At 39.5% G+C, this 25,297-nt stretch overlaps 1 protein-coding gene across 3 annotated transcripts in view; it reads left to right on the top strand.

The window, feature by feature from the left end:
- Positions 1 to 25,297, top strand: part of AVEN (apoptosis and caspase activation inhibitor) — a 186,480-nt gene that overhangs the window by 82,327 nt on the left and 78,856 nt on the right. Inside the window, exon 3 of one of the 3 annotated variants that reach the window (XM_073995428.1) lies at positions 23,772 to 24,102. The exons of the other annotated variants lie outside the window; for them this stretch is intronic. Coding sequence (XP_073851529.1) covers positions 23,772 to 23,971 — 200 coding nt within the window. The 3' untranslated portion in view covers positions 23,972 to 24,102. Of the gene's footprint in view, positions 1 to 23,771; positions 24,103 to 25,297 lie in introns of those variants that run through there. 3 annotated transcript variants of the gene reach the window in all.

The raw sequence follows: 25,297 nt of genomic DNA, 5'->3' as shown, positions 1-25,297 counted from the left end.
CTTACACGTAACACTTACCAATCATAACTTCTCTCCATGCAAGTATTCCAGTGAGACAGGAAAAGAATTAATGAATCAATCTTTCTGTATGGGGTGTGGTTGGAAATAGCCACTCTAGGAATAAATATGCTGTACTTTGCCCCCCAAACCTGGTTGAAAATCGTTTCTTTAAAATCACCTATGAATGATTTTTGATGTGGAACATTTCTTTAATTTTCTAAAAAGATTTCTTGGTTATACTGGTTCATAGGAACACACTGTCCTCAGATGATCAGACACTTCATTTTCCAGAGGAGAATGCTGAGCACCTCAGAGGTTGCCATTCACCCCAACTGCACCCAAGGATGCAGATCTTGTCAACTAGTTAACAGACGATATGTTAGAACAGTAGAACCCTAAGAATCAAAATTCTAGCCAATAATTCCTCCTATGAGACATACCATTTACTTATCAGTTTCTCTAATAAGATAAATTCTTATGCGTAATGAGAAATGAAATATGTTTTATGGCTGGGCATGGTGGCTCTCGCCTGTAATCGCAGCAGGTGTGAGATTTAGGAGGCCGAGGCAGGAGAATTGCTTGAGCCCAGGAGTTCGAGACCAGCCTGGGCAACATAGTGAGACTCTGTCTCTATAAAATATAAAAAAATTGGCCAGGCATGGTGGTGTGTACCTGTAATCCCAGCTACTCAGGAGGCTGAGGCAGGAGGATCGCTTGAACCCAGGAGGTCGAGGCTTCAGTGAGCCATGTTCTCACCACTGCACTGCAGCCTGGACAACAAAGCAAGACCCTGTTGTCTCAAAAGAAAAAAAAAAAAAGGAAAAGAAATATTTTTACCAGATATATATTTGATAAGGTGAAAATAGTTACATTATTTCTGTAAAGACTTCATATTTAAAATTTAATAAGATTGATACTTTAGTCTGCAGTTGACCAAACAGTTTAGCACCTCAAACATGTGTATCGTTCTAGACACGGGATATATGAGCATGACTAAGGGATAAACTCTGCTCCCAAGCAGCTGACATGGACTGGGGAAGACAAGCATGTCAAGGAATAATGTTATCGTTATGTTATACTCAAGTAGCTGTAGAACAGAAGATAAAATGGGGCTCACGTGAAGGAGGAAATAGCTAGTTTAATCTGGAGAGGCCAGGGAGCTATGTTAAGCTGTGTGAGCTGTAGACATTGGTTCGGTGCTCTTTGAACCCCTTCAGAGTTCATTTTATTTTTATTTTTTAAGAAGCTCGTTTTATTTTTTTTAAAATCCCAAAGCATTAATAAGATACTTATGTGCTAAGTGATGAATGTAGTTCTGAGACTATATATAAAACATTTAAAAAATATTTCTAGTGGAAGTGGCAACAAAATCTCTCCCTCTCTCACACACACACATGCACACACACGCACACATGCACGCACACACGCACATGCATGCACGCACACACACACGAGACACAGACTGTCTTCCTCATTTTAACCTAAGTATTCTAGTTGCCATAACAACCTGATTGTGGTAGTGCATTTGCTGCTATGGTTGAGGTTGTGTCAGCAGTTCCATTATAAGCTGCAATTTTCAGGATCCTAAAATTCAATGTCACATTCACAGACGTGACATATACAGTTCCATCTATTTATTAATTTGATTTTGCCTCATACTTAAATCTCTAAAAGTCATTCTCCTCTCCCACTGTGTTGAGAGAGGTTCATGTATCTGATTTGTAGGATTCTGCTTTTGTTAATTTGTATTTTATTTCTAAAAGAAACCTCCATATCTGATCATGGTCCCTTATTTTATAAAGAGGAAGTTGAGGCTCTGTAGGGTCATCTGACAAGACCCTTGCCTTGCCTTTTCACCCTGAGGCAAGTCATCCGACATGAATCTACTAGTTATACACTACTGCACAGATGCTGGAGTTCTGTGGCATTTTCTGCTTAGTGATCTTTTTGATTTTTGGTTAAATCTTGCCATGACATGCCTTTCATTGTTTTGCATATGTGTCTCTTTGTGTATTTGATATATATCCTTTCTTCTATAATAGGATTCATTCTGTTGTCACATTCTGTGTTGTAGAAATTGGTTTATATGTTGTAGAAATTGGTTTATATGTCTTTCTGATCTCCACTAAACATTTTTCCAGGGTAGACACCACGCTTTACTCCTTATAATGTCTCTAGCATTTGCTGAGAAGGACCAGCTCTGCCTCTTCTTCTTCCTCATTCTCATTCCAGTTCACCTGGTGTCTGACCTTCCGTGTTGCTTATTCTTAGTGCGTGAACCTAATGACCTGTCTTTAGAGGGGTTGGGGAGTGGGCACTGGTGTGGAGAGAGGAGGGGGCCTCCCTCTGCCCCTAGGTAGAGTCTCGGGGTTCAAGAGTGTGGTGCTTGGAGGGCCGTGGCTGTGACTGAAGTGTAGGGAGTAGTGAGAGAGGTTAAAGGGGCCTTAAGGGGCCTGAAGGTAGACTTGGATTGTACTTCCTGCTGAGGAATCTGAACTTTGTTTTTTAGGCAAGAAGGACCAATTGAAAGGTCATAAGCAGGGAAAGGATATGAAGAGATCACCTAAAACTGCTGCACATTCAGGCCCTTGAAGACAGAAATGTGTATTTTAAAAAGTATGGCATAAATAGGTAATCATTGTATTTAGTAGGAAAATGTAAGGTCGGAGGAGAGAGTAATTAATTCTGCCTTGGATATGATGATAGGAAGCTTTCACAAATGAGGTGATGTTTCAACTGGATTTTAAGGGTAGCTGGGATTGCACCATGCAGGGAAGTTGGGAAGATGGGATTTTAGATGTGAGAAGCAGCTCGAGTGAAGAATCAGAGGCATACTGGGAAAATCTTGACCCTGCTGATGTTGATGTGGTGCCAGGTCTGAGGAGACCAGTGGCTTGAGAGGAGACGGGACAGGATGGGCTGAAAGCAGGTCACCAAAGGTTTTTGGTGCCCCACCATGGAGTGAAGACTTTATGCTCTAGATAGAGGGGAGCTGTGAGCTTTAAAAAAGCAGCTAAAAGACACGAGCAGACCTATGGTATAGAGAAATACCTCTAGCAGTTTAGAGGATGAATTGGAAAATGAGAGTTGGATGCTATTCTACCAGGCCAGGTAAAAACAAAGGTGCTTGTTGAACTAGGATGGTGGGATTAGAAAGAGTATAAATGGAGGATGAGGAATGAAGAAGAGGCATGTTTCAAAGGTTAATTTAGCAGATGTGATTGACTGTGTGCGGAAAAGTGTAAAAAGAAGTTTCCTTTTCTTTTCTTTTTTTTTCTTTTTTGAGATAGGGTCTCGCTCTCTTGCCCAGGCTAGAGTGCAGTGGCATGATCGGGCTCACTGCAACCTCTGCCTCCTGAGTTCAAGCGATTCTCTTCCCTTGGCCACCTGAGTAGCTGGGATTACAGATGTGCACCACCATGCCTGACTGATTTTTTTTTTTTTGTATTTTTAGTAGAGATGAGGTTTTGCCATGTTGGCCAGGCCGGTCTTGAACTCCTGGCCTTAAGCGCTCCACCCACCTCTGCCTCCCAAAGGGCTTGGACTACAGGCGTGAGCCACAGCACATGGCGAGAAGGAGTTTTCTTGTTCAAGCTTCTAGGTGAATTATTTTGCAATTTATCAAGGTAAGGAAAACAGGAGGAGAAAACAGATTTGGTTAAAGATAGTATTTTGAAAAGTTCATCCACATTTTAAAATTTGAGGTATAATTTACATATAAAATGCTCAAATCTTAACAGTTTGATAAGCTTTGACAATTTATATACACCTATGTAACCACCTCTACAAACAAGTTATGGAATCGTGGTTCTCAATATTGAGTGTGCATCAGAAACACCTGGATGTCTTGATGGACCATAAATTGCTTCGCCCACTCAGGGTTTCAGATTTAGTAGATCTGGGGTGAGGACTGAGAATTCAGCTTTCTAACAATGCCACTGGGTTCAGGGACCACACTTTGGAAACTGCTGATATAAAGTACCATTGTCACTCCAGATAGCCCCTCTTCTCCCTTTGTGCCTCTCTTCCCAGGCAATCACGGTTCTGATTGCTCGCACTGTGATTAGTTTGCCTATTCCTGGACTGTACAAATGGAATTATTCAGTATTCGCTTATATCTGGCTTTTTTTTTTCCATACAATATAATGATTTTGAGATTCACCTATGTTGTTGCATGGGGTTTATTCCTTTGTACCTGCTGACTAGCATTCCATCGTGTGACTACTATCACAATTTGTTTATCAGTTCTCCTATTGACAGACATTTGATTTAGTTTCAATTTTGGGGTATTATGAATAAAACTTCCGTGAACATTAATATGCAAGTCTTTTTGTGGTTGTATGTTTTCATTTCTCTTGGGTAAATACTTAGGAGTAGAATTGCTGGGTCCTAGGGTAAATGTGTGCTTAATTTTATAAGAAACTGCCAAAATAGTTTTCCATAGTGGTTGTAATGTAGTCAAATTGTGATTAAATTTTTATTGACTCTAGTGAAGCTCCTAGACATTGACTAGATTGAAGGACATTTTGTCAAAGAAGAAAGGTCTATAGTGGACAAGGAAGCTTGGCAGTGTTACCCTTTGGGATATACATGTGGCTAATCAACAGTGACCATGGAACTCTTCCAGATCCTAAGAGAATTGAAATCTATGTTTAGATTTAAAAAGTGTAGTTCATTATTCCTTCAAAGAACAGTTAATAAGCACTTACCATATATTAGCCATAGAAGGGCACATAGCTCCCAGTACTGGTCCTGAGGAGCTCACAGCTAAAACAAATTATTATACTTTAAGAAGGGGCAAGGCAGTGCCTTAAATCGAAGTTTATCTTAGTCCTAGTTTATCTGAATGTTATTTTCCCAGAAATTCTAACTATCAGACAACGAGGACATAAACCAAACAACCCAAAAAAAACTCCAGAACATTTCCCATCACTGGGGAAAAGGATGGATTTGTCAGTAAAATGGTGTTGGTCCAAGTGGAGTTCACCATCTGGGAAAAAATTGGGATTCAAACCTCATATCAGGATGATGTCAACGTGTGCCAAAAAGTTTAATGTAAAACAAAAAATGTAATAAAAATATTAGGACAAATCACAGACATACTCTTTTCTAATGTCAGACTAGCAAAGGTGTTTTAAAATATTGGGCAAAATCCAGAAATACAAGGCTGTTAAATCTGATTATGTAAAAATGACGAATTTCTGCATGGCACAACCCACCATAACCAAGGCCAAAAGATAAATGATTTTGTGTGTGGGTAGGGGAGATAGAATGGTGACTCATTACAGAGAACTAGTTTCCAATATATATAATGTGTTTTAACAACCCTATTAAAACTGGGCAAAGGCTATGAGCAGACTGTTGACAGAAAATGAAATGCAAATGGCTTTTAAACATGTGAAAAGATGCTCAATGCACTCATAGGAGAAATGCAAATTAATTAAACTGAAATACATATGTTCAGTTATCAGATTGACAGAGATCAGAACGTTTGATTAGACTTCGCACTGGCAAGGGTGAGGATGCAGTGTTGGAGAAGAAGGGCATTTCAAGTTGAGGGGAATTGGAGGAGCAGGGAGATGGAAATGGGAAAGGTAGGGCCAGCACATTAGTGCAGGACAGGTGAGCTAATGTAGGGGCAGGCGTGTTGACTTCAGCAAGGAGGGACAGCTGGCGCTGTAGTGTCATGGGAGAAGCAGGGAAACTAGATAGCTACACTCAATAACTACAAATGCTGGTCACTGCAGAGGCAGATGGCCCTACAGATAACAGCCCAAGGGAGTCACTTACCCCAAAAGGTTACATTAGTCCCAGCATTTTCCATTTAAGAAAGCATTAAAATAGAATTTTTAATGAAATGAAAATTTAACACTCTTAACAAATTATAATTTAAAGATTTATTCTTCAGTTATCTCAAATTTAATTTTTGGAGAATGTATTTGAAGATGCTAAATAAATGAAATACATCTCTACTGGTTTAGCTGCTTATTGCGGTTCGTAGCTTCTCTTATGGTGAATTACGTTACATCACTGAATGTTTAGGACAAAAATGTGCAGCCATGCCTGTGTCTCCCTTTGGTTCCAAAGGTATAGGTAGCGTAAGTAACTGATTAGGAGAGAGATTAACTATTAGTGTTTAATTTTGGAAAAGCAAGTAATGCATGTAATTTAACAGAATGGTGCTTTTCTTTTTAATTCCCATCCCCTAACATTTCTTATCTTCCTATAACTTCTGCCTCATCACTCATTTTACTTTCAAAATTCTAAAATTCATAATGCTTCTTAAAATGAAGTTACTATAATTTTTCCCGACTAGTTTAATATTGGAGGTTAATAGGTAACTGCTTGAGATACCTTTTGGTCTAGGATGTTATAATTCTGTGTGGTACATTATAATTTTAAGCATTGTACATTGTGGATTATGCCTGAAGATTTGTATGTATTAGAGGCAAATAGAGTACCACATATTTAATGATAGTCTTGATTGCTTACATTCCTAAAGAAGAAGTAATTACATGTTCAAATCAACAAGTTAACTTGATTTACATTTTCCTTCTCACTCACAATTTGGTTGCTATCTAGATTTTTTTTATTAACCCTATGCCCAAATGTATTTCAATAGTTCCTTGAGTCACTAAGGCAAAAGATTAAGGGGAAAAAGTATACCTAATAGAATACTTTGAATACTGACCAGCAAAGATTGTATAGTATTTTCTGACAGTTAAGGTTATAGATTACATTTTTAAAAAATTAAAAAAGACAATACTGTGGTGTCAGATAGATAGTATTCTTTATGGTATCTGAAAAGCAAGCTTATTTTATGTTGAATTCTTGTATAGATGGGCATTATCCAAAATGTCTTGTACTCACTCCAGTGCAAAGCTGTATGAAGATAACCATTTGGTGCCTTTCGGTGGCCCTTTCAGGGACTTTTCTGGGTAGAAAATCTAATGATTGAGAAAATGTTGATATTGATAACTCACATATTATTTATCTTAGTTAAGAAGAGTTGAGTTTGTGGGAGTAGATGCAGACTGAAAAGTCTTTTTTTTAATATTATACTTTAAGTTCTAGGGCACATGTGCATAACGTGTGGGTTACATAGGTATACATGTGCCATGTTGGTTTGCTGCACCCATTAACTCATCATTTACGGTGGGTATTTCTCCTAATGCTATCCCTCCCCTAGGCCCCCACCTCCTGACAGACCCCAGGGTGTGATGTTCCCCTCCCTATGTCCAAGTGTTGTCATTGTTCAGTTCCTTCCTATGAATGAGAACATGTGGTGTTTGGTTTTCTGTCCTTGTGACCGTTTGCTCAGAATGTTGGTTTTCAGCTTCATCCATGTCCTTGCAAAGGACATGAACCCATCCTTTTTAATGGCTGCATAGTATTCCATGGTGAATATGTGCCACATTTTCTTAATCCAGTCTATCATTGATGGACATTTGGGTTGGTTCCAAGTCTTTGCTATTGTGAATAGTGCTGCAATAAACATACGTGTGCATGTGTCTTTATAGTAGCATGATTTATAATCCTTTGGGAATATATCCAGTAATGGGATCGCTGGGTCAAACAGTATTTCTAGTTCTGGATCCTGGAGGAATCGCCACACTGTCTTCCACAATGGTTGAACCAGTTTACACTCCCACCAGCAGTGTAAAAGCATTACTATTTCTCCACATCCTCTCCAGCATCTGTTGTTTCCTGACTTTTTAATGATCGCCACTCTAACTGGTGTGAAATGGTATCTCATTGTGGTTTTGATTTGCATTTCTCTGATGACCAGTGATAATGAGCATTTTTTCATGTGTCTGTTGGCTGCATAAATGTCTTCTTTTGAGAAGTGTCTGTTCATATCCTTTGCCCACTTTTTGATGGGGTTGTTTGATTTTTTCTTGAAAATTTGTTTAAGTTCTTTGTAGATTCTGGATATTAGCCCTTTGCCAGATGGGTAGATTGCAAAAATTTTCTCCCATTCTGTAGGTTGCATGTTCACTCCGATGATAGTTTCTTTTGCATGCAGAAGCCCTTTAGTTTAATTAGATCCTACTTGTCTATTTTAGCTTTTGTTGCCATTGCTATAGGTGTTTTAGTCATGAAGTCCTTGCCGATGCTTATGTCCTGAATGGGATTGCCTAGGTTTTCTTCTAGGGTTTTTATGGTTTTAGGTCTAACATTTAAGTCTTTAATCCATCTTCAATTAATTTTTGTATAAGGTGTAAGGAAGGGATCCAGTTTCAGCTTTCTACATATGGCTAGCCAGTTTTCCCAGCACCATTTATTAAATAGGGAATCCTTTCCCCATTTCTTGTTTTTGTCAGGTTTGTCAAAGATCAGATGGTTGTAGATGTGTGGTGTTATTTCTGAGGTCTCTGTTCTGTTCCATTGGTCTATATCTCTGTTTTGGTACCAGTACCATGCTGTTTTGGTTACTGTAGCCTTGTAGTATAGTTTGAAGTTAGGTAGTGTGATGCCTCCAGCTTTGTTCTTTTTGCGTAGAATTGTCGTGGCAATGTGGGCTCTTTTTTGGTTCCATATGAACTTTAAAGTAGTTTTTTTTTTTACTTCTGTGAAGAAAGTCATTGGTAGCTTGATGGGGATGGCATTGAATCTATAAATTACCTTGGGCAGTATGGTCATTTTCATGATGTTGATTTTTCCTATCCATGAGCATGGAATGTTATTCCACTTGTTTGTGTCCTCTTTTATTTCGTTGAGCAGTAGTTTGTAGTTCTCCTTTAAGAGGTCCTTCACATCCCTTGTAAATTGTATTCCTAGGTATTTTATTCTCTTTGTAGCAATTGTGAATGGAAGTTCACTCATGATTTTGCTTTCTGTTTGCCTGTTATTGGTGTATAGGAATGCTTGTGATTTTTGCACATTGATTTTGTATCCTGAGACAAAAAGTCTTATTTTCTAATATAAATGTTGGGATGCTTAGGGATCTCTGTGTTGTTGAAATGAATTTTTTTTTTTTTTTTCCCTGTAGTCCCTTATGGACAAGGGTGTATGACCTGTCTCACTTGGTGTTTTGGGCATATGTAGGTGTCTTCCTATAGTGCCCTATTAGGCATTCAAATATACTTATTGGTTGATTGATAAATTCTCGTCCTTGCTGTTTTCCTCAGTTGGATAGTTTCAGTTCCACATCTAGTTCAACAATCTCAGAAGATTAGGTAAAATTGTGTAGTTATTACAAAAAATGCATATTTAATCTGTATTTTTTTCATTTATGCTGTTTTGGGAGCCAGTTTTTAAAAAAGATGTAATACTGTTTCATTATTTGTGCAGTTTCCTATCTTTTTGGAGAATCATTGTAATTTTTTTGCCATTGAGTATGTTGGTATCTGTCTCAGAAAGGGAAGAAATACTGAAATCGCAGTGGATGAGACTTAATTTCTCATTTCCTGCTAACCAAGTTACTACCAATTATGGACAAGCATATATCTAGACAGATAAAGTAGGATAGATTTAGGAGTCATCTTCTAATAGTTTGAGGAATAGGTTGCAAGGTATATTGCTCTCTTTGCTAATGCTTTGCCTCCAACAAGTCCCTCTATCTGTACCTTTGAACCTGGAGTGATTTTTTTTCCCTTTTTGATGTGGAAGACAGACTGACTTATCTTGCTGTTGAAGATAATATCATTTCCACCCGTTTGTGAGCTGCTGTTATCTATATATCCACCTTGGCGCAGATTTATTTCTAAAGCTAGACCAGACAGAATTTTGTTCCAAAATATACATAAACCCTGAATAATCTATACATCTTGCTATTGAAATCAAATGGAATTTTGAGCTCTAGAGCTCTGCTTACTTGGGTGTGGATGGTGCATTGTGTGTGGTAAGTATTTTGGAAATTAATGTTTGGCCTTGGTCTTATCCAGCTTTCCAGATGGAGTTGAGAGTGATTTCTCTGAGAAATAGAAGCATCCTTCTCAGTAAAGATACATTTTTACTTTGAGTCTATTTATCAAATTTTCCTCTGTGCTAATATGGTCTTTCCTAAACAATGTCTTCTTATCATGATTTTATATTCATTGTATGTATGATATTGTGTTAATAGACGTGGTTCTGTAACTTGGAAAGTAGCCTTTACCTCCATCTTCTACCTGATTTGTTTGCTTGGCTTCTTTTCGGGTGATCCTGATTAGGTAGGTACATTTTTCCTCCTACGTGGGAGCAGCCAAATAATATTTTCCTTATTCTTATATGGAGGCTGGGGCAGTGCTTGTCATACGGCATGAAGTAGATGTAACTTTTTCTTTCTTTTTGTTTTGCTCTGTCACCCAGGCTGGAGTGTAGTGGTGTTGGATTACTGCAACCTCTGCCTCCCGGGTTCAAGTGATTCTCTTGCCTCAGTCTCCCAAGTAGCTGGGATTACAGGCGTGCACCACCATGCCCAGCTAATTTCTATATTTCTTTTTCAGTAGAGACAGGGTTTCACCATGTTGGCCAGACTGGTCTTGAATTCCTGGCCTCAAGTGTTCCACCCACCTCTTGCCTCCCAAAGTGCTGGAATTATAGGAGTGAGCCCCTGTGCCCAGCCGGATGTAGCATGTAAGGTTGCCTTGGTTCTTTGGGCTAAAGGAGAACCTCATAATTCTTTATAGCTTCTGAGACCTGATGAACTGTGTGATGTACAGGTAACTAGAATTACTGTGAACAACTGAACATTATAATTTTTATTACTTGGTAAAATATATAAAATAAAATTCATTTATAGGAAAAAAGCAAAAATATCTTTAATATTGCATATATATCTTTAATATCTTTAATATTACATATATATGTTTAATATTACATATATTAAAATATTAATATTTAATTATATAATTTTTGTATATGTTATATTATGATAGATATTATATAATATAATTTTATTATATACTATATATTAATTTTTATATATTTTATATAATATATTATATAATATATATTATATATAATACATATAATATATACTATGTTATATGATATATAATACAATTATATAAATACATTTATTTTCTTAATCCAGTCTATCATTGATGGACATTTGGGTTGGTTCCAAGTCTTTGCTATTGTGAATAGTGCTGTAATAAACATACATGTACATGTGTCTTTATAGTAGCATGATTTATAATCCTTTGGGTATATACCCAGTAATGGGATCACTGGGTCAAACAGTATTTCTAGTTCTAGATATATATATAATATAATTATATATTAATGTTATATATAATTATATATATGTTATATATAATTAACATATTAATATATATTATATTATATATCGTAATTATATGGTTTTTATATTATATATACATATATAATTATATATACATATATACATATGTATGTATTATATTTTATATACATATATACATATATAATTACATTAATATATTATATAACATATTAATATATAATTATATATTAATATACAATGTTATATTAATATATAACATTATATATTATATAATTAATATATATTATCTATAATTATATATCATATATTATATATAATATATAATGTTATATATTAATATAATTATATATTATATATCTAGAACTAGAAATATAAATTAATATATATAAATATAAATATATTAACATATATATCCTTCAAGGAGACAGGTTTGATGAAAATGGAAGTGAATGATGAAAATGGAAGTGAATATTATATATTATATAATGTTATATTATCTTATAGAATATATAACATCATATTATGTTATATATTATATATTATATAATGTTATATATTATATATTATATAATGTTATATATTATATAATAAAGATTTTATACACACACACAGAGACACACACACAGTTTTAAACTTTTTTTTAAGCCAAGGTCTCCCTCTGTTGCCCAGGCTGAAATGCAGGGCACCATCACAGCTCACTGCAGCCTCAGTCTTCTAGGCCCAGGTGATCCTTGCACCTCAGCCTTGTAAGTAGCTAGGTCAAGTGCACACAACCATGCCCAGCTAATTTTCATTTTATTTTATTTCATTTTGGTAAAGATGGGGTTTTGCTGTGTTGCCCAGGCTGGTCTTAAACTCGGGCTCAGGCAGTCCTCCTGCCTCAGCCTCCCAAAATGTTAGGATCACAGGTGTGAGCCACTGCACCCGGCCTGTGTATATCTTAAAAATACAAACAGTTTATGTGAACTTTTGGTTACTGATTTATTGTTCATTCTAAAACTGTTTATTGAAGAACATTGGCTTGGGCACTGTGCTAGGAGCCTGGGGATATTGCTGAGGGTACAAAGAGGAAGACAGCATGGTTCCCGCCTGTATTAGGGTTCTCTAGAGGGACAGAACTGATAGGATATATGCGTATGTGAAAGGGAGTTTATTAAGGAGAACTGATTCACATGATCACAAGGTAAGTCCTATGATAGGCTCTCTGCAAGTTGGGGAGCAAGGAAGCCAGTGGTGGATCAGTCTGAGTCCCAAAGCTTCAAAGGTAAAGAAGTGCAAAGTGCAGCCTTCAGTCTGTGGCCAAAGGCCTGAGAGCCCCTGGCAAACCACTGGTGTAAGTTCAAGAGTCCAAAGACAAAGAACTTGGAGTCAGATGTCCGGGGGCAGGACGTATCCAGCATGGAAGAAAGATGAAGGCCGGAAGACTCAGCTAGTCTGCTCTTTCCACCTTCTTCTGCCTGCTTTTTCTAGCTGCTCTGGCAGCCGAGGGGATGGTGCCCACCCAGATTAAGGGTGGGTCTGCCTTTCCCAGTCCACTGAATCAAATGTTAATCTCCTCTAGCAACACTGTCACAGGCAAACCCAGGAATACTACTTTGCATCCTTCGATCCAATCAAGTTGATACTTAACATTAACCATCCCACTGCCTTTGAGGAGATTTCAGGCTAGTGGAGTGGTGAGTATGTGTAAGTGACCAACGGCTGACAGAGGTACTTACATAGAATGCATATGAGAATGAAAGAGGAAGTGAGGGTTCATTTCAGGGAAATTTGTACAGAGCTAAGTTTTGAGGAGTGTCAATATTTACGTAATGAGCAGAGGAGCAGGGGCAGGAGAGGGAGGCAGAGGGAGAGACTTGGTGAAGAGTATGGTGGAAAGGAAAAAGGCAAAGATTTCAAGGAGGAAGTGATCAACACAAAGAAAAGGAGGATGAAGATGTTAAAATTCATCAGCTGTTTTAGCCCAGGACACTCTTTGGTGAGGGCAGTTCCAGTGGAGTAATGGGCACAGAAGGCAGAGTATAGAGGTCTGGAGAATAAACGAGCAGAAAATGGGGGAGAGTAGGCACAGCTAGTAGTTTTAAGAAGTTTGTTAGAGAAGGGGCAGAGGGGCTTTGAGGGGGAGACAAGTTCAAGGAAAGGGTGCACATGGGCGTGTGAAATACTGAAAACCTATTAAGACTTAGGAGACTTGAGCTTCCTGGTGGATGGAGGAGAGGAAGCCACAGGAGGTGAAATTGAAGATTAAAGAAAAAGAGATCAAATCCATTGACCAGGGTCTGAAAGGAAGTAGGAGAGGATGTATGGTGCAAATAATTAATGCCTTAGGCCATTTTGTTTTATTTATATCTTAAATCTTGATTCTGCTGGAACCCTAAAGAACAATGTTATGCTTACGCCAAACCAGAGAAGCAGCAAAGATGACATCAGTAGCGTAATTCCTGACAAAGGTCCCCTGTTACATTCAGTATAAGAAAGGTGCATTCAGAAAGAGAATGAACTAGAAACTGTGCATAGAAGTTAGATAATTTTGGGGGTTTTAGAGAGAAAATACACTGACGGAGATAGATGTAAAGCTGCAGTTTGAGAATTTGTGTGTAATTAGGTAGATTGGGAAGGACATTTGCTTCACGTCTATGTGGAACCAATTGGGCAGAATGTCTCCTGCCTTCAAGGAGACGGGTTTAATGAGAATGGAAGAGTGTGGGCTAAGGTATAATGAGATTTGTTAGAGGAGGGAAAGGGGACTGAAATGAAAAAAGGATTTTTTTTTTTTTGGGTGGCAAACAAATTGCATCTTTTTTTTGTTATTATACTTTAAGTCCTAGGGTACATGTGCACAACGTGCAGGTTTGTTACATAGGTATACATGTGCCCACCCATTAACTCGTCATTTACATTAGGTATTTCTCCTAATGCTGTCCCTCTCCCATCCCCCACCCAATGACAGGCCCCAGTGTGGGAAATGAAGGAAGTTTTGAAGGCTGGTTTAGACTTTTTGGTTGGGAATAATATCTAGAAGTACTAAATTGACATGGTCAAACTATTAATTGTTAATAAATTACTTTAGAAAAACTGTGAGGAGGCCGGGCGCGGTGGCTCAAGCCTGTAATCCCAGCACTTTGGGAGGCCGAGACGGGCAGATCACGAGGTCAGGAGATCGAGACCATCCTGGCTAACACGGTGAAACCCCGTCTCTACTAAAAAGTACAAAAAACTAGCCGGGCGAGGTGGCAGGCACCTGTAGTCCCAGCTACTCAGGAGGCTGAGGCAGGAGAATGGCGTAAACCCGGGAGGCGGAGCTTGCAGTGAGCTGAGATCCGGCCACTGCACTCCAGCCTGGGCGACAGAGCGAGACTCCGTCTCAAAAAAAAAAAAAAAAAAAAAAAAAAAGAAATACTGTGAGGAACGTTTTGAAGGAAGTGTAGCTTGAGAGATTATTATTATTTTCTCTAGAGACGGAGTCTCGTTATGTTGCCCAGACTGGCCTTGAACTGCTGGCCTCAAGCTGTTCTTCCACCTTGGCCTCCCAAAGCACTGAGATTACAGGTGTGAGTCACTGAGCCCAGCCAGAAATTACTTTAGAAATACTTCGAAGAATGTTTTGAAGCAAGTGGAGCCTAGGAGACTAAAAATTATTTACCTCCCTCCCACATGCAGGCCTTTATAAAGGCTTTGGTGCTGTGGGTAGGAACGCCACACAGGCTCTTCAAGATCTTGCTTTGGCTTTAGTTTCCTTCCACCTCTCAGAAATTCACCCTTGAGGGTTTTTTCCTTGATGTCTTTCTTTTTTTCCTCTCAGCTTATTGAGGTATAATTGACAAATAAAACTTGTGTCTTTTTAAGGTGTACAATGTAATGATTTGATATTTGTATACATAGTGTAATGATCACCAATCAAATTAACACACCCTTCACTACATGTGGTTGCCCTGTATGTGTGTGGTGAGAATAGTAAGATCAACTCTTAGAAAATTTTAATAGAATAATATTAACTGTAGTCACTATGCTGTTTATTAGATCTCCAGAACTTACTCGTAACTGAAAGTTTGTACCCTTTGATCAGCATCTCCCCATTTCCCTCACACTCCAGCCTCTGGCAATCACTGTTCTACTCTCTGCTTCTATGGGTTTGACCCTTAGTCCACATATGAGTGAGATCATACAATATTTGTCTTGCTGTGCCTGGCTTATTTCACTTAGTATAATGTCCTCCAGGTTCATCCACATTGTTGCAAATGGCAGGCTTTCCTCCTTTTTTATGGCCAAATAATATTCCATTGTGTATATATATCACATTTTCTTTATCCATTCATTCCTTGATAGACACTTAGGCTGATTCCATATCTTGGCTGTTGTGAATAGTGCTGCAGTGAACATGGGAGTGCAGGCATCTTTTTGGGATACTGATTTCATATATACCCAGAAGTGGGATCGCTGGATCATATGGTAGTCCCAGTTTTAATATTTTGAGGAACCTCCATCTGTTTCCCATAATAGCTGTACCAATTATCTTTTGGCTTATTTTTAAAAACAGCTTTATTGAGATATAATTTACATATCATTAAATTTATTCATTTTAAGAGTATAATTCAATGATTTCTTCGTAAATTCAGAAAATCATGTAACATCTCCCCAGTCTTATTTTAGAATGTTTCCATCACCCAGAAAAGAAACCTCGTGTCCATTTGCAGTCACTTCCCCTTCCCAGACCCAGCCTCAGGCAACCACTAATCCACTTAAAAAATTATACATAATAATTATACATATTTGTTGCATATACTTGATATTTTGATGCATACAATGAATAATGATCAAATCAGGGTAATTAGGATATCCATCACCTCAAACATTAACAACTTCTTTGTGTAGAGAACATCCCAAATCTTCTAGATATTTTGAAATATAGCATAAATTAATGACAACTATAGACCCCCTACTGTGCTGTTGAACATTAGACTTACTTGGCCGGATGTGGTGGCTCGCACTTGTAATCCCAGCACTTTGGGAGGCCGAGGCAGGCAGATCATGAGGTCAGGAGATCGAGACCATCCTGGCTAACATGGTGAAACCCCATCTCTACCAAAAAAAAAATACAAAAAATTAGCCGGGCATGGTGGTGGGCGCCTGTCGTCCCAGCTACTTGGGAGGCTGAGGCAGGAGAATGGCATGAACCCAGAAGGTGGAGCTTGCAGTCAGCCGAGATTGCCCCATTGCACTCCTGCCTGGGCAACAGAGCAAGACTCTGTCTTAAAAAAAACAACAGCCGGGTGCGGTGGCTCAAGCCTGTAATCCCAGCACTTTGGGAGGCCGAGACAGGCGGATCACAAGGTCAGGAGATCGAGACCATCCTGGCTAACATGGTGAAACCCCGTCTCTACTAAAAAATACAAAAAACTAGCCGGGTGAGGTGGCGGGAGCCTGTAGTCTCAGCTACTCGGGAGGCTGAGGCAGGAGAATGGCGTGAACCCGGGAGGCGGAGCTTGCAGTGAGCTGAGATCTAGCCACTGCACTCCAGCCTGGGCGGCAGAGCGAGACTCCATCTCAAAAAAAAAAAGAAAACAACAACAACAATAACAAAACAAGAATATTAGACTTATTCTTTCTATATAACTGTATATTTGTATCTGTTAACTGACCTCTCTTTATCTTCCTCTCCCTGCCATCCTTCCCAGCTGCTGATAATCATCATTCTATTATCTCCCTTCATGAGATCAACATTTAGCTCCCACACATGAGTTTGAGAACATGTGATATTCGTCTTTCTGTACCTGGCTTATTTTACTTAGCGTCATGACACCCAGTCCTATCCATGTTGCTGCAAATGACAGGATTTCATTCTTTTGATGGCTGAATAATATTCCACTCTGTATCTGTGCCACATTTTCTTTATTCATTCCTCTGTTGGTGGACACTTAAACTGATTTCATATTTTGGCTATTGTGAATAGTGCCACAGGAAACATGGGAGTGCAGATAGCTCTGATTTCTTTTTTTTTTTTTTTTGTCTTGTTGGGGGCAGTGAAGCCAGCTTGCTTTTATGCCACCATTTTGGAACCCAAAGTCTTTCCTTTCCTTTGGATATAATCCCAGCACTGGGATTGCTGGATCATATGGTAGGTCTATTTTTAGTTTTTTTTTGAGGAACCTCCATACTATTTTCCCTAGTGGCTGCAGTTAATCTGCATTGACAGGCCCGAAGTCCTCAACAGTACACCAGAGATTCCCTTTCTCCACATTCTTCCCAGCATCTGTTATTTATTTTTTGATAAAAGTCATTTTAACTGAGGCGAGACAATATCTCATTGTGGTTTTGATTTGCATTTCCCTGATGATTAGAGATGTTGACTATTTTTTTTTTCATGTACCTGTTGGCCATTAGTGTGTCTTCTTTTGAGAAATGATAATTCAGATAATTTGCCTGGGTCATAATTGGATAATTTATTTATTTTTGGTGTTGGGTTCCTTATATATTGTGGCTACTAGTCCCTTGTCAGATGTACAGTTTACAAATATTTTCTCTCATTCTTTAGGTTGTCTCTTCACTCTGTTGTTTCCTTTGCTGTGTGAAGCTTTTTAGCTTGATGTCCTCTGATCCTACTTTAATGATAGCAAACTACTTAGACTTTCCTGAGCCTCTTTCATGGCTCTTTCCCTTTTGACCAGTCATTTTATCTGCTTTCCTCCAATCAGCTTTTCCTTTTTCCTTTAAGAATCTCGTCAATCCTCATTTTTTTCCCTGAGACTTTTCCTGGTGCCCATTTCAGCCACTCAACCCTTCCTTTCTGTGTACTATCTCTCTACCGTGGACTCATGTTCTTACAAGGATTTTAATAGCTTGTTGAGATGTCGGTCTCTTAGGATTCTTCAACTCCCCAGTTGCAGGGGGAGTGCCTTTCGTCTTTGAGGTCATCCCAGCACTTAGCAGGATACTCAGCACATAGCATGACATTAAGAACTGTTTATTAGGCTGGGCACGGTGGCTCATGCCTGTAATCCCAGCACTTTGAGAGGCCAAGGCAGGTGGATCCCAGGAATTCAAGACCAGCCTGGCCAAGATGGTGAAACCCTATCTCTACTAAAATTACAAAAACAAACAAAAAAAGAAATGGGTGCAGTGGCGGGCACCTGTAGTCCCAGCTACTTGGGAGGCTGAGGCAGGTGAGTCACTTGAACCTGGGAAGCGGAGGTTGCAGTGAGCTAAGATCACGCCATTTCACTCTCGCCTGGGCAACAAGAGCAAAACTCTGTCTCAAAAAAAAAAACAAAACAAAACAAAACTGTTTGTTGAAATGAGTTAAATTGAATTGTCACATTTAAAAACCTTCAGAAGTCGGCCGGGCATGGTGGCTCATGTAATCCCAGCACTTTGGGAGGCCAAGGTGGGCGGATCCCTTCAGGGGGTCAGGAGTTCGAGACCAGCCTGGCCAACATGATGAATCCCCGTCTCTACTAAAAATACAAAAATTAGCTGGACGTGGTGGCGGCCACCTGTAATCCCAGCTACTTGGGAGGCTGGGCAGGAGAATCACTTGAACCCAGGAGGCGGAGGTTGCAGTGAAGCGAGATTACACCAGTGCACTGCAGCCTGGGTGACAGAGTGAGACTGTCTTAAAAGCAAGCAAGCAAGCAAACACCTTCAAGAGCCATACCTTATTTTATCCTTTATCCTGTGCATCCTTGGGTTCTCAAACTCCTGCCGTCGTCTTTGTGAGTGACACAGGGGTAACTTCTTTGTCTTACATTTTTAGTGTCTTTATTTAGGTGTCTAAATATTTAGATCTTTATTAGAAGATACTAACACTGTTACTCAAAAAGTATTGTTACTTTATTTTTAGGCTTCCTTGCATCTTTAAAACACTGATGCTCTTTAGACATTTAGATATTTAAAATTTACTTTTAAAATATAAAAAATAAATTTAGCTTAGTGATGTTTGGTTCTTAATATCAGTTTGTATAGCAACTAGGACAGCTGCTATAGGCAATAATAGACATTGTGTGATATTCTTATGAATATGTTGGATGTTTTTAGAGACAGCATGTGGTCTCAGATGAAGATCTAATTGTATATATACTTGAGTGTGTTTACACTTACAGTTTGAAAGATTTTTAATGCCATTCTTGAAAATGAAAAACCTTTAAAGCAGAATTGTTTGTGTATTTTCTACCTAGTACAAATCTATTGCTGTAATACTTTCCATCCATTACAGACATGGCATAGCTATAATTTTTGTTTCAAATGACTGTTTCAAAGGGAGTCTGAGGGATTATACCACTCGGTTAAATTGCTTGTTTAATTAAAGTTGACCCTCTGTATCTGAGGGTTCTGCACCCACCGATTCAACCAACAGCAGATTAAAAATATTTTTAAAAACTCAAAAGATAAAAATAATATGAAAAATATAGTAAAACTATTTACATATCATTTATATTGTATTAGGTATTATAAGTAATCTAGAGGTGATTTGAAGTGTACAGGAGGGTGTTGTAGGTTATATCCAAATACTTCACCATTTTATATCAGGGACTTGAGCATCCACAAATTTTGGTATCCTCAGGGGTTCTGGAACCAATCTGTCCCTCCCCAGCCCCCTACCTCCCATACGGTGGGATGACTGTATGTGGTCCCCAGATGCATCTACCTATTGCAGATGTTTCTATTTTCCTTATCTTTTTCTCTCAATCTCTCATGATGGTTTTTCACTTTTCCTATTCATTGGTTGGGGTTTACCTCTCAGTTTTCAAGGAATTAAAACACTAGGAACACCCTGTTTGGCTTTTCTCTTCCTCATGCTGAGAGCATTCATTGTTTGGTTTTTGCCCACACCAATCTGCAGCAGAGGCATATGAGTCTGGAAGCCAGCATTTTCTGTCTGTGGTATCCCAGAGTTAGATGGGAAAGGAGTCTTGGAGAGGCTGGAGTCTTGCACTTGAGTTTGGTCACCCTCTACTTTATCTTCCTGTTTCCAGTGGAGCCCCCTCCACCTCTTCCACCAGGTGTGCTTGTCCCTGCATCCAGAGTTCCTCTAATTCCGTGGCCCTAACCTGTCTACAGATGAGAACCACCTGGGGAAATTGTGAAACTGCTAACAACCAGCCACACCTCATGCCAATCAAACTTCAAGTCAGAAACTCTGGTGGGACTCTGAGTGTTTTAAAGCTCTCCAGGTGAGTCCAGTGTGCAGCTGAGCAGAGGAATCGTTGCTCAGATTGTTCCTCCTGTGGCCGAGCCCTCACTACATGTGTGAATTCTCTGCTGCCCTTTTACTCTTGCCTACCCACCCCCTCACCCCCACATCCCACCACAGCTACTTTGCTGTACCCTCTTTAATTATGCGTCCACCCTGAGGTCTGTGCACCTGCTGCTCTCTGTCTGGAGGGCTCTTTCCCTTGGCCTGTGCATCGCTCACTTCTCCTTCCTTTCAGGTCTCTGCTCTGTAGCAAAAACTGCCCCCCGGTTCCTACCCCCCGGCCTGCTTCCTCTTGCACCATAGCAGTCGTAGCGTCTGAGCTAACACAGATCCTCTTGCTTGTGGTTCCCCAGAAGAATGTAAGTTCCGTGAGGGCAGCACTAAGCTTTGTTCCCTTGGAGATTTCTGGGCATCTAGAACTGAGCCTGGCATCTGGGAGTTGCTTGCTGATTATCAGGTGAATGAAATTCTATAGAGATTTTCTGCTGGTGTTGGAAGGAGGGTTGGTTATGTGATTCATTGTGTTGGGCAGGAGATGAGGGGGAGTGTCTAACTGCTCTGAGATTTTTCAGCCCTACCTATGCCTTCTTTGCCTGAGCCTTTATTTTGGGCTGTTTTTGTAAGGTTCACATTACTAGGGCTGCCAAGTCAGTTTTGGCCACTGTCATATCTTCTCTTTGTCCTTATAGATTTATGCTTCCAAATACATATCTTTAACAATTGAGTATTCAGGAGGAAGTACAGGTAACATTTGTATTCCATCCACTCTGTTTAACCGGAAGTTGGGCCCTTCATTAGTTCCTCCTCGGTTCACGCACAGATTAATTTCTTCCATGAATTTATTGAATACTGACTATGTGCCAGACACTAAGAATAAAATATACAGTTCCTGCTCTCATTGAGGTTAGTAAACAGTAAATTTGGATGAAAAGAATCAGGGGTTCTTTCTATTCTTGCAATATTTCTGTAAGTTTGAAATTATTTAAAATAAACATTTTCGGGCCGGGCATGGTGACTCATGCCTGTAATCCCAGCACTTTGGGAGGCCAAGGCAGGCGTATCATGAGGTCAGGAGATTGAGACTATCCCAGCCAACATAGCAAAACCCCATCTCTACTAAAATACAAAAAATTAGCCAGGCATGGTGGTGCGCACCTGTAGTTCCAGCTACTCAGGAGGCTGAGGCAGGGGAATCGCTTGAACCTGGGAGGTGGAGGTTGCAGTGAGCCAAGGTTGCACCACTACACTCCAGCCTGGTGACAGAGCGAGACTCTGTTCCAAAAAAAGAAAAAAACAAAAAACAAACAAAAAAACCCATTTTCTAAGAGTGTACCAAGCAGACCCACAAAATCGTGAAGAGCCTCCTGTGCCATGCCAGAGATTCTGAAGGCTCTGTGAGCCATTAAAGGTTTTAAGCAGGGGAGTACTATAAGTTTTGGAACTGAGAAAAAATAACTCTGAGTAGAAACAGGATGGGTTCAGGGCATGCAAGACTGGAGGAAGGGATATTAGGCAGGAAGCTTTGTAATAATCCAGAAATGATGAAGGCCTCAGATGAGACACTTGTGGAGAAAAGCAGCTTTTCCCATCATGCCCATTTTATCAGATTCCCTTGGAGGTAAAGCTGTTTCTGTGGTAACATAACCAGCCATTATTAAGGGAAGTGGACTTGTTCTTATAAACGAAGTGTCTCTTGTGGTTGTACCCAGAGAAAAAGTAGTAGGATCTATGACAAGATTGACATTGCAATAAACCGAAAGACCCATCAGAAAGTAGCTTGGGTTATTGCCATTCAGGGAACAGCTCTGTGTGATTACAGCCATTGCTCAGAACTGAATTCATCTGGTCTGGTGGATGCAGTGCTGGAATCTGTACTAATAAATTTTTTATAGTTATGTCACCCATAAATTTTCTATTTCATTGGATATCCTGTGCTCATTGCTGTGGAGAGTCTGTCCCTGGTATGCCAAGCTAACATGTACTTTAAGGACTCTATATATCTGCTTTAATGGAAAGGCATTTCTATCATTTTTACTTCAAGGTTTTCTCTTTTTACAAAAGAACTTTTGGTGGGTTTTTATAATTTTTTTTTTTTTTTTTTTTTTTGAGACGGAGTCTCACGCTGTTGCCCAGGCTGGAGTGCAGTGGCGCGATCTCGGCTCACTGCAAGCTCCGCCTCCCGGGTTCACGCCATTCTCCTGCCTCAGCCTCCTGAGTAGCTGGGACTACAGGCGCCCGCCACCGCGCCCGGCTAATTTTTTGTATTTTTAGTAGAGACGGGGTTTCACTGTGGTCTCGATCTCCTGACCTTGTGATCCGCCCGCCTCGGCCTGCCAAAGTGCTGGGATTACAGGCTTGAGCCACCGCGCCCGGCCTATAATTTTTATTTATTTATTTTGAGACTGAGTCTTGCTCTGTCACCCAGGCTGGAGTGCAGTGGCGCGATCTTGGCTCACTGCAACCTCCTCCTCCCAGGTTCATGCCATTCTTCTGCCTCAGCCTCCCGAGTAGCTGGGACTGCAGGTGCCCACCACCACGCCCAGCTAATTTTTTGTATTTTTAGTAGAGTCGGGGTTTCACCGTGTTAGCCAGGATGGTCTCGATCTCCTGACCTTGTGATCCACCCGCCTCAGCCTCCCAAAGTGCTGGGATTACAGGTGTGAGCCACTGCGCCTGGCCTGGCTGAGTGTTTTTTAAAAAATTTATATTGATTTCCATCCCACATGCAGGTATTGTTCTTTGTGCTTAACATTGTGGAAACTTTGTCCAGAGAAACTTCTGGAAAAGTCACCTTCCTCCTACAATTTAGCTGGTAATTGAGGAGAACTGCGAAATTGATCAATCCACCGGACACATTACAGTTGCTAGCACTAGACTAGGTCCTGTGTGTTTCTCTGATCTGTGCAGGAACAGGGATCATGGCCTAATTAATTTCTATATTCTTCTTCAGTTACCACAGTATAGTTGCTTGTTTCATAAATGTTTGTTGAATTGAGCAGTGGATGTGAGAGTAGTAGAGGCATTGTTCAGTGACCACATTCAGGCCTATGTGGGTCTTTTAGGCGACTTTATTCAGTAGGTTCCTCTTGGATGTTGGGTAAACATAGTACTACCAGTCTTACTTGAAGATTTGAGACAAATGAATTAATTAAAAACATTTTAAAAAATTGTAACTAGGCCAAGTGTGATGGCTCATGCCTGTAATCCTGGCCCTTTGGGAGGCTGATGAGGGAGAATCACTTGAGTCCAGGAGTTTGAGACAAGACAGGGCAACATAGCAAGACCCTGTTTCTAAAAATGAAAAGGTATATTAAATAAATCGTGATAAAAAGACACAACATAGAATTTACCATGGTAACAACTTTTTTTTTTTTTTTTTTTTTTTTTAAGATGGAGTCTTGCTGTGTCGCCCAGGCTGGAGTGCGGTAGTATACAGTCTCAAGTCACGCAGCAACCTCTGCCTCCTGAGTTCAAGCGATTCTTCTGCCTCAGCTTCCCAAGTAGCTGGGATTATAGGCGCGCCACCACACCCAACTAATTTTTTGTATTTTGGTTTCACCATGTTGGCCAGGCTAATCTCAAACTCCTGACCGCAAGTGATCTACCCGCCTCGGCCTTCCAAAGTGTTGGGATTACAGGCATGTGCCCAGCCTGTTGTAACAATTTTTAATTGTACAGTTCCATAGTGTTAAGTCTAGAATTTGTTCATCTTGCATATCAGGAACTCTGTATTACACAATATCTCCCTTGTTTGCTGTCCCTCCCAGCCCCTGGACAGCCTTCATTTTGTACTTTCTGTTTTTATGAATTTGACTACTTTAGATACCTCATATAAATGGAATCATAGAGTATTTGTCTTTTAGTGACTGGCTCATTTCACTTAGTAATAATGTCCTCAAGGTTCATCCATACTGTAGCATGTGACAGGATTTCCTTCCTTTTGAAGGCTGAATAATGTTCCATAGTGAGTATGGAAAACACATTTTGTTTATCCATTCAACAGACACTTGGGTTGCCTCTACCTCTTGGCTATTGTGAATTGTGCTGCAATGAACATGAGTAGGCAAATACCTCTTCAAGATCCTGCTTTCAACTCTTTGGATAAATACCCAGAAGCAGGATTGCTGGATCATATGGTAGCTCTATTTTGAATTTTTTGAGGCACTTGCATACTGTTTTCTATAGCAGTTGCACCATTTTACAGTCCCAGTAACAGTGCACTTTCTCTATGTTCTTGCCAACAGTCACTTTTATTTTTCTGTTAAAAAATGTGTTATGGTGTTGAATCTACATTCTGAATGAATATTATAGGTAAAACAGAAGACTTCAAATTAATCTTGATTTATTTGTTCCTCTAATGAAAGGAACAGAGAACTTTTGATAAGTCCTGAATGATAAAAGAAATTCTCAGGATATTGTAATTGAGAAGAATTCATGCACATATATAAAGATAAAAAACTTCTTCTGAAAGCGGCATGTCACCAAGTACAACTTCATTTAAACACTTAGTACCATGATTGTTGAGTAGACGTCTCAACTTATGTCAATAACATAAGACTTTCTGAAAGTGATACATTTTGAATGGGAGCTTGAAGGGAGATGGTAAATGTGAACTGACAGCAAGAGGAGTGGGCATTAATATAAATAAAAATGTGATCTTAAAATTATACAAACGTAGAATTTCACAGTGAGAGCTAAGATTCAATGCTTTTTCTTCTCTATTTAGTAATAGCTATAATTGGAAATAGTGAGTTTATTTAATGAGGACAGATCAATTTTTTTGTGATTTTCATTGAGATTTGACAATAAGTCTTCAAGTGCTGTAACGATTTGTGTCACCGAGTCCCTAGAAAGGATTCAAAGCTTACTAAAACACCATTTTGTTATCTAACCTCCTAGGATTGAGTGCTTTTCAT

This window comes from Macaca fascicularis, chromosome 7 (assembly GCF_037993035.2).
Source record: "Macaca fascicularis isolate 582-1 chromosome 7, T2T-MFA8v1.1".
NCBI lineage: Eukaryota > Metazoa > Chordata > Mammalia > Primates > Cercopithecidae > Macaca > Macaca fascicularis.
The sequence above is the reverse complement of the archived record's forward strand: the minus strand, read 5'-3'. Positions and strand labels throughout refer to the sequence as shown.